The sequence below is a fragment of the Silurus aristotelis genome (assembly GCF_946808225.1).
Source record: "Silurus aristotelis genome assembly, chromosome: 5".
Lineage (NCBI taxonomy): Eukaryota > Metazoa > Chordata > Actinopteri > Siluriformes > Siluridae > Silurus > Silurus aristotelis.
Window position 1 is genome coordinate 15,916,733 of NC_139578.1, and position 10,467 is coordinate 15,927,199.

The 10,467-nt window shown below is 41.5% G+C and overlaps 1 protein-coding gene across 2 annotated transcripts; it reads right to left on the reverse strand.

Moving 5' to 3' along the window:
• Positions 1-1,057: 1,057 nt before the first annotated feature.
• On the reverse strand, positions 1,058-3,061 carry LOC310726988 (uncharacterized protein). 2 transcript variants are annotated; one of them, XM_083543020.1, is made up of 4 exons: positions 2,405-3,057; positions 1,674-2,286; positions 1,514-1,594; positions 1,058-1,430 (listed from the first exon to the last, which is right to left on the reverse strand). In XM_083543020.1, the coding sequence occupies exons 1-4, from the start codon at positions 2,670-2,672 to the stop codon at positions 1,298-1,300; spliced, it is 1,095 nt and encodes a 364-aa protein (XP_083399146.1). In that variant the 5' UTR covers positions 2,673-3,057; the 3' UTR covers positions 1,058-1,297. The 2 variants fall into 2 exon arrangements, with proteins under 2 accessions (XP_083399146.1, XP_083399145.1); XM_083543019.1 differs by having other exon boundaries at positions 1,058-1,594; positions 2,405-3,061.
• Positions 3,062-10,467: the final 7,406 nt, after the last annotated feature.

Genomic DNA, 10,467 nt, shown 5'->3' on the forward strand with positions numbered 1-10,467 from the left:
CGTAACTTAACTTTCCAGCTAAAGGACCATACAGTATAACTTCATTCACAGAACATATCACAGTTTTATTTACTAATTATAAGATGAGAAACTTGCTTACATTATGCTCGGAAATGTTTCAGGCCTAATTTTGTGCACATGAGTAAGATCAGGTGAAAACTCATTGAGGTACATTTCTTACTGTACATGTAAAAGCTCATTAGGTGGTGCTCATTTTCATGCTCAAGTGGGTAAGATTATAGCCTTGGTGGTATAAAGGATAACAAATAAGAGCAACTGTATAAAGCAAAATATCTGCTGAAATGCCTGACCATTGCAGTGTCTTGTGACACTTTTTTGTTTCTGCAGCATTTTCACGCTATTTTGCAGTGAGACTTGTTCCCAACAGTGTGTTTGAAGCAATTCCCAAAATCCAGATTTTTGTTATTAACAGTTATTAGTTTCCTTTTAGTACTGTTAATTACTGGATGGAATGCACAGTCTTTGAGTCTTTCATAGGTTCCAATAGAACACATGTTTATTAATCATTGGAAAATATTTATATCACAGTGGTCATTTTTCTGTAGCAATTTTTTAATAGAACCTAACATTATAGTTAATACTAACTGAACTTTACTTATATCTATATGAGAAACATAATTCAAGAAATTACCATATTCAAGCAAGAACAATTAGGCATTGTTATACATTAGAAAATTGACAAAGTCCTGGACAAAAAGCTGACATTTTTCTCCTTTTGTGGTCAAAAGTATGGATATACATTTATGCAGGCTACCTTTTCAAGTGAATTCATATCTATTGCATAAATATTTAATAAATACCTACTTGAGGATTTATGTAAGCTTTAAAACCATGATGACATAGCTTTTATTAATTATATGGCTTTGTTTTTGCTAATAGCACATTTACGATAGTGGAACGTGTCATCTTAACTATTTGGAGATTTATTTACTGTACAGTATGTACAGTTATAGGAGCATAAAATTAAATGCTGTTCAGATGAAGAGTTTTTTTTGTCCAACTATATTTTACTATGCATAAAATAATTATGCAATTTTTTTTTTCCATGCACTGGGTGATTATAATTGGTAGTAGAAAAGACTCTATCATCCAAGTACCCTATGAACACTAAAGCAACTGTTATTAATAAGTTAATCACTTAATTAGTTTATGGGTTATATTTTTTTGTGTCTATTAAGTAATGGAATTATAATCCACACACTCTGTGCCAACACATAACTTTGTATTTGCAATGTTTTCAGCCATTATTACTTCTAATATATAATGTTCTAATTTTCTAAGATTTAATATTGGGCGAGCAAACACATCTCATTGCCCTGATATCTCTTAATTGCTTTATGATGATGTCACTTGTTCTGGTCCGATACATAACCGTGAGGGGAGATGTCTCCTGTGAGGTGCAGTGTGGACTGCAATCAAACACATTCTGTTTAAAAGTTCTGTTTTCAATACAACTGAAATGTACATGTCAAATAGTTTTAAGTACAGATACCTTTTGTCATTGTCCAAATGCTTATCCTTTGCTTTCTGATCAGCCAGAAAAGGATTTGCATTTTCCGTCATGCACAAACCCCTGTGAAATAGATATACTGCTCAATATAACAAAAACTTACATATATATCTGATTAAAACTATTACACCACCTTAGCTACCTGCAAAAGCTGATGTTAAATGCTGTTGGCTGCAGTATCCATTGACCCAGTTCAGTCTTATGTATGTCAACCAGACGTTCATAAAGTTTGCATGCTGTGTCATTTGTGCTTCTCTGCTCTCTGAGATGTGAATTCTGTTTAATCTGATAAGTGCTTTCTCTGCAGTACTGCTTCTGCCTGCGCTCGAAGATCTGCCACTCTGAAGTTTTCACCTTGTAGGTGACCAGAAGAGGCTGACTCAGGGAGCTTGTGTTTAAGCAGTACAAGCTCTGTGTTAGGGCCTCATGGAGCACCAAGCTGCCACTTTCATCCCTGAAGCGCAGCTGGAAGCCAAGTATGTGTGGTCCATGGGCATGATGAGGAAGAGCTGCTGTCACATTGAACACATCATATCCTGATGGGGGAAGTTCGTCCAGGGTGAGCAGGTGCTCAGTTAAAGGGCCACTTATGCTCAGGTTTCCGGCTCCGAATGAGAGACTGTGTACAGACACTGTTACTGTGAGTGGCTCAGTGTGTAAGGTTTTTCTCAGTAAAATCAGCTCGGCAACAGTCATAGAGGGCTGTAGGTATGACAAGTTGAACCAGATCCAACCAGCGTTGCTATATTTTGTGCCTAATTAGAAAACAATTTAATAAGAATTGATGGCATAGCTTTTGAAATGTCACTATTCACATATGCTAAAAATTATTAGTTGGTAGTAAAATTGCTTGTACTAAAGAGTATGTCTTACCTTGTATACTACGGAAACTCTGTGCCAGAGTCCCATCTGGATCGCTTTTCTGCTTCGATTCTTGTGTGCTCAGTAGGTGGTAAATTTGCTTCATATACGGATGTGGCTTTTCTTGTTGAGGGATCGACAGCTTGTTAATGTGAAGCATCTCCAAAATGGCCTTGCTAAGATCACTGTTTTCAAAATCTTCAGGAAGATTCTCTTCAAACTTCAAGCCAATGGCAGCATTTAAGGTTATTACTACATACAAAAAGCATAACAACTCCATGTTGAAAGCCTTAAGACAGATAAAGACAAGATTTCTGGACTGTACCTCAGAGATAAGATCACAGTAGAAAAGCTGAACCTCATTTGCTAATTGGGTGTGGGAAGGATTCACGAAAAGCACAGCACACAGCCAGACAAGAGAGAAAGCAATTACTGCTCACACTGAAAATGCCTGGAATGTTACAGTCCATTTGACACACATTGTGTCCGTGCTGTTTCTGGCACCAGAGCAAAGCAACAAGGCTTGTTTTGGTTTGGGGGATGATCACTTTTTTGTGTATTCAAGGTCTCTTTTCAACTTGCTGAACATTTTTTTTACAAAATTGTTTTTTTGACAATGGTTTGTAACAAGAACAGATACTTAACATTTGCATGTGGAAATCATGCTTTTTCTTAAGTAATATGTTTTCATGTACGATTGTTTTACGTGGTTGTTTATGAATCTACTAAGCGTTCATGGTGTCCTGGGTTTTATCCTGTCAGTTTGTAGACTTTTTGTATGTGTGGTTTTCAATAAAGATAAGTGAACTGGCAACTCTAAAATGTACCTATTGTTAGATTGTAATTCCATGCAATAGACTTTGTTACCATTTAGAGTGTATACAAACCCTGTCTTTTACAAACAGTGCCTGTCTGGGGTAGACTCAGAGTTCACCACCAGTTAGTTATTTTCTGAGGCCACATGTTTAAACAGAAGATGTCAGTGTTAATTAATTTAGTTGCAGCTATCGATTATTTTAGTAATTGTGTATTCTACTGCTTATTCCATTGATTAATCAAGTAATTATATAAGAAGTACTTTTTCTTTATTAAAGATCAGTACTAAACATATAAGAGAATATATTTTAAAAAATAAATTTCTGAAATTGCGTACAAGAATATCTGTGAAAACGAAACCCATTTAGTGCATTTAATTGCATATTACATCAAAATGCATATACAAATATACAAATAAAATAATTATTAATTAAAATAGAAAAATTATTTGAAGTTACTCAAAAAAGGTAAACACACTGTATAGTGTTTTCTTTATATTTCCATCACAAAGATATCCGGCTTCTCATTCTGGAGAACTCCATAGCAAGCGTCATACTGGGCCGACCCTGGCTGGCAAAACACTCCCCCAAGTGCTCATGGAACCTTGTGTGACATCCTCGAGTGGAGCCCCTGGTGCAGAGATCAGTGTGTGCATCACCTACCCAGTCCACGGCCTAACCCGATTCCCCTAGCGGCCACACTTGTGGAGAGCCCTACGAACCCCCTGGAGGTGGAGATTCCCCCTAAGTAACAATCATTTGCGGATGTTTTTAGTGAGCAGGCAGCGCCCCACCTGCACCCCCACCGCCCTTGGGACTGCGCCATAGACCTGAAGGACGGGTGTATGTGCTGTCTGTTCTGGACCGCGCAGCTATGGAGGATTATGTTCAGCAGGCTCTCCGGCAGGGCATCATCACTACATCCTCTACCTCCGATGTCTGCAGGTTCTTCTTTGTACAGAAGAAGGGAGGCATAGACTATCGGAACCTACACACCCAGATTGCTTTCTGGGGTACGCCTGTTCATCCGGGGCTTCAGTCTGGTCACCACCCCGCTCACCTCTCTGCTGATCGGGAAGGTCAAGACCATTATGTGGACCCCAGAGGCCGAGGAGGCCTTCCAGGAGCTAAAGAGGAGATTCAGTGTCGCCCCCTTCCTACGACACCTCTCATTTATCGTGGAGGTAGATGCCTCCTCCACTTCTCGAGGAAGTTTTTCTCCACGTAACAGAATTACAACTTTGGGAACCAGGAACTCCTTGCCATCAAACTATCCCCCTGCCTATCCCGCAACGGCTGTGGTCACTCCTGGGGATTGACTTCATCACCAATCTGCTCTGTTCGGACGGTAACACTTGCGTCCTCGTGGCTGTGGACCGCTTTTCTAAGGCCTGCAAGCTGGCCCCTCTCTGTGGCCTGCCCACAGCTCTAAAAAACTGCTGAGGCGTTGTTCCATCACGCCTTGCAAGATACAGGAGCTCAGAAGCTACCTTCGGTCGTACTGCAACCAGGACTAAACTAGCTGCAACCGTTTTCTCCCCTCGGCCGAGTACACGCAGAACTCCCTGTGCCAGGATGCCACCGGCCTAACCCCATTCCAATGCGTGCTGGACTTCCAGCCACCTTTGTTTCCCTGGATGGACGAGCCCTCCAACATTCCCGTGGTGGACTACTGGTGCGTAGTGCGTAGTGTGACTACTGAAAGCGTGCGTGTGTGGGAGTCAGCCCACACACAGCTCCGACGTGCCCTCAGAACCAAGTCAAGTCAAGTCAAGTCAAGAAGCTTTTATTGTCATTTCAACCATATATAGCTGATGCAGTACACAGTGAAATGAAACAACGTTCCTCCTGAACCCAGGTGCTACATAGAACAACATAAAACAAACAGTACAGAACAGAAGAACACAGGGCCGAGAACTAAGATCCTCGCCACATAAAGTGCATGTGTGCAGCTGGTGCAAACAGTGCAAAAGACAACACAAGACAGTGCAAGACAACACAGGACAGTGCAGGACAATACACAATACACAAAATATAAAATTAAAAATAGAAATAGCTCCGCCAGTAAAACCTGTCGTAACAGAATAAGGTGCAGTGTAAACAGAAAAATGTAAACAGAATTTGTGCAATTCAGCAGTAGCAGCAATCAAAAATAGAGTTAACAGTAACCAAAGGATTTGGACAGAATATTGTGCAAAATAACAAGTCCTGGAATCAGCAACAGACGGCATGTAAACATTTTGCGATCGTAAAAAATGTGATTGGTATTGAAACCTGGGTGAACGAAGTGTATGATGGGTGTTGAGTCCGGTTTGTGCGGATCAGTCACACAGTTGTGTGTAAGTGTGTGTGTGTGTGTGTGTGTGTGTGTGTGTGTGTGTGTGTGTGTGTGTGTGAGAGAGTTCAGTTCAGTTCTTTGTTGAGGAGCCTGATGGCTTGCGGGAAAAAACTGTTGCACAGTCTGGATGTGGCGGCCCGAATGCTTCGGAACCGTTTCCCTGATGGTAGGAGTGTGAAAAGTGTGTGTGACGGGTGTGTGTGATCATCCACAATGCTGTGTGCTTTGTGGATGCAGCGTGTAGTGTAGATGTCCATGATAGAGGGAAGAGAGATTCCAATGATCTTCTCAGCTGTCCTCACTATCCTCTGTAGGGTCTTGCGTTCCGAGACGGTGCAGTTCCCAAACCAGGCAGTGATGCAGCTGCTCAGGATGCTCTCGATGGTCCCTCTGTAGAACATGGACAGGATGGGGGGAGGGAGATGAGCTTTCCTCAACCTTCTCAGGAAGTAGAGATGCTGCTGGGCTTTCTTGGTGATGGAGCTGGTGTTAAGTGACCAGGTGAGCTTGTCCGCCAGATGAACACCAAGGAATTTGGTGCTCTTGACGATCTCCACTGAGGATCCAGCGATGATCAGTGGAGAATGGTCACTCTGTGTTCTCCTGAAGTCAACAACCATCTCTTTAGTTTTGTCAATGTTTAGAGACAGGTTGTTGGCTCCACACCAGGCTGTTAACCGTTGCACCTCCTCTCTGTATGCTGACTCGTCGTTCTTGCTGATTAGACCCACCACGGTCGTGTCATCGGCAAACTTGATGATGTGATTCGAGCTGTGCATTGGTGCACAGTCGTGAGTCAGCAGAGTGAACAGCAGTGGACTGAGCACACAGCCCTGGGGGGCCCCAGTGCTCAGTGTGGTGGTGCTGGAGATGCTGTTTCCAATCCGGACTGACTGAGGTCTTCCAGTCAGGAAGTCCAGGATCCAGTTGCAGAGGGAGGTGTTCAGGCCCAGTAGGCTCAGCTTCTCGATCAGGTGCTGAGGAATGATTGTGTTGAATGCTGAACTGAAGTCTATGAACAGCATCCTTACATGAGAGTCCTTGTTATCCAGATGGGTGAGGGCCAGATGAAGGGTTGTGGAAATAGCATCGTCCGTGGAGCGGTTTGGACGATATGCGAACTGCATGGGGTCCAGTGCGGGTGGAAGCTGGGTCTTTATGTGCCTCATGACGAGCCTCTCGAAGCACTTTATCATGATGGGTGTGAGTTTTTCGGCACAGGAATGATGGTCGTCGTCTTGAGGCACATAGGAACAGTGGCGCTGCTCAGGGAGATGTTGAAGATGTCAGTGAGGACATCTGCTAGCTGTTGTGCACATTCCCTGAGCACTCTGCCAGGAATGTTGTCTGGTCCAGCAGACTTCCGTGGGTTAACTCTGCATAGAGTTTTTCTCACTTCAGCTGTGGTTAGACAGAGCACCTGGTCACTGGGAGGAGGGATGGTCTTCCTCGCCACCATGTTGTTCTGCACCTCGAACCGGGCGTAGAAGTCGTTCAGCGCATCTGGGAGGGAGGCGTCACGGTCACAAGCAGGTGATGTGGTCTTGTAATTCGTGATCGCTTGGATGCCCTGCCACATGCGCCGGGTGTCTCCACTGTCCTGGAAGTGGCCGTGAATTCTCTTGGCGTGTGCGCGCTTCGCCTCTCTGATGGCACGGGACAGTTTGGCCCTTGCTGTTTTTAAGGCCGCCCTGTCCCCTGCTCTGAAGGCAGAGTTTCTTGTTTTTAGCAGCGCACGCACCTTGGCGGTCATCCACGGCTTCTGGTTGGAGCGTGTAGTGGAGTCCGCAAACCAACTGGAGGTTTGCGGACCATTGGAGAACCAACTAGAGGATCAGGTCTGGCTGTCCACCCAAGATTTGTGGCTCCGGCTACACTGTAAGAAACTCAGTCCCTGTTTCATCGGGCCGTTCCGGATCATCAGGCAGGTCAATGATGTGGCCAATCAGCTGCCTCCTCGGTACTGCATCCATCCAACCTTCCACGTGTCTGTCCTAAAGCCCTTCACACCTCCTACCACCGAGCAACCTGGAGTCACCGTAGGTCTTCCTCCAACGTAAATGCTGGACCAGCCATTGGTGTACTTCGTCCAGGAAGTTCTAAACTGACGACTTAGGTGTAGCACCCTGGAATACCTCGTGGATTGGAAGGGGTACGGACCGGAGGAACGATCATGGTTCCCCAGACAGGACCTGCTGGATCCGGCACTCCTGGAGGAGTTCCACGCCCACCACCCCGACCGCCCTGCACCTCGGGGCTGTGGGCTCCCCAGGCGACGATTTAGGGTGTCAAGAGCCGCCCTTTGATGAGGGGGTAATGTCAGGGAACTACTGGCCGCCCCTCGGCACTCAGCACACTCACAGCGCCTCGCCTTCATACTAATCACCTTCACCTGTCTCCAATCTACACCCTCCCTTTATAAGGCCCCCGTTAGCATTTACTGCCAGTCTGATCGACGGTTCATTCTGGTGATCATCCCTGGACTACCTTTGTTTCGGAATATACCCATTTTCCGGTACATACTGCATCCTAACTTCTGTTTGTTTCCCAAGGCTGATAAACGTCCTATTCATATTCTGGTTTCTGACTCTTGATCAAGCGTGACAGTCCTAGCATTAAAAAAATATCAGTTTCATGATATCCATACAAATTTGGTGAGTTTTACTGTATGTTTTAAATATAGTTAATGAATTCTAGCAAAATACACAGATAGATATGAAAAATGACACAAGATCTTTAAGATTTCTAATGAGCTCTAAATGTTAAGGGTTGGCATTGGAGGCAGATGCAAGCACAGCACTGTTCTAATTGTTGCAATACGAAACATATGTGAATGAAAACAAAAAGAAATGGATAAACACAAGAACACAAGAAAATGACAAGAATTTAAAAGAGGCAAGACAAAAAGTGCTACCAGAGACAGAACGTAAATAGCCATGCTCATTATACATAACTTGAGTGCGTGTCATATTGTGAGGTGGACAGTCTGGGTAACTTAGTCCGAGGAGTAGATAAAAATTTTATAAAGTGCAAGCACTTAGGTGCAGCAAATAGATATACAGCAAGTAAAAACTATGCATCATTTAAAATTTTTTATTTAATTATTTTTTTAAAAACACAAAAGAAATAAAAATCAACAAAGTTTTATTTGATGGTAAAAACAGAAAAAGGTCTGCTTTAATTATAAAATGTTTTCTTATTGAATACTAATCACTAGGCATTTGAGAAATAGCCAAAGCTAGTAAGTTCTTCTAATAGTAGATTATTTAGCAAAATGTTGGTAGCAAAATGTTGCAAGCAGTTTCTTAAAGGAGCCAGGAAGATTGAACTGTTATTGTGCCATTATTAACTTGTCCAATTCTTTAGAGCTTTTTAGTGATTCCAGCATCTTGTTAGGCTTCTTTACTTTGAATGGTTCTCTTAATAAGCCAATTTCAGTCAGTACTGTCAGAGAAACAGGATCAATGGCTATTTCCTCCTCACAAACAGGGGCTGGTGGAAGAAACCTCATTTTGAACATGACTGCTGACATTTTCATTGCTTAAAGGAAATTAGAGGTCTAATGTGCCAAATCGAACATGCGGATCATGAATACAGATGATCCGCTGTGGCGACCCCTAATGGGAGAAGCCGAAAGAAAGAAATAGCTGTTTTTTTTGTCAGGCCAAACTTAACTTTTAGTGTGGACGATAAAGAACTGGATTTAAGCGTTATATAATAGATAATAAGATTATATATATATATATATATATATATATATATATATATATATATATATATATATATATATATATATATATATATATATATATATATATATATATATATATATATATATATATATATATACACACACACACACACACACACACACATATAAGAAGTTTGCTTCTACACTCATTCCTACCTCAAACATTTGGCCAGATAGGATAATAAAAGATTTAATACTTCAAACTTCTTTAAGTAACTATTTTTACAGTGTTTATTGTATAATATATTTGTTGTTTGCAATCTAAAGGTAAAAATAGAGTTTTGTTTTGTTACATGACTCTGAAGCTATATTCCCCCAAGCCTTTTCAATAAATTTACTATTAAAGAAAAGACAGTACAATCAAAACAGTGATTTAAAAGAAATTTTTTTTACAAAACATATGGAGCTTCAGTTTGTAAACTGTAATTGTAATTCAGCATTTTTCAGTAATCACATAGATAGTGATTTAGTTATCAGGGGAAAATAGTAATGTCACTATTATACATTCATGACCTTGTCTGTTGTTCAGTGTGAGGAAGGTGAACCTGGATCTACTTACTTCCTAAAACATTGTCATGTGCCAACAAGCCCAGAGGGAGTAAAATTTGCAGATAATAGGTTGTATGTACATAAGGACTCATTTCCTGTGATTACGGAGGACTGGGATACTGTATTGGTTGGGGGTAGGTGAAGGGGAAGTTGTTCTTTCTGCAAGCAATTTGAGTTAGTTGGAATTAGATCCAGCTTTGTTTATTGAATTCTGATTTACATAAGAACACAACAGCCATCTGCTTTTTTTTTTCATCATTAATTATCTGTGATTATTCTGTAATCTTTTGTAATTTTGTTTAAGCATGTCTGCACTCATGTGGATGGCCATATAGGAAATATTAGCTTTTTACTTTCCAGTTATAGTCTTTCCCTCCTTCTCATTAATCATACCACACAAACACAGAGCAGACTGTTATTCTTCTACATTAATTTATTTGAGTTATTAACAAGCAATCATATTTAAGTCAATGATTACATTAAAAAAATAACCCGGAAGGTTAACAGATAACTGTTGGTTTATCCAAAGCTTGCTGTTACAAATATTTTAGTTTTTTTGTTGACTAGTTAGCTGCTGGTGGTTTCAGATAGGAAATGTTTGTTACATTTGCTATGATTTCAA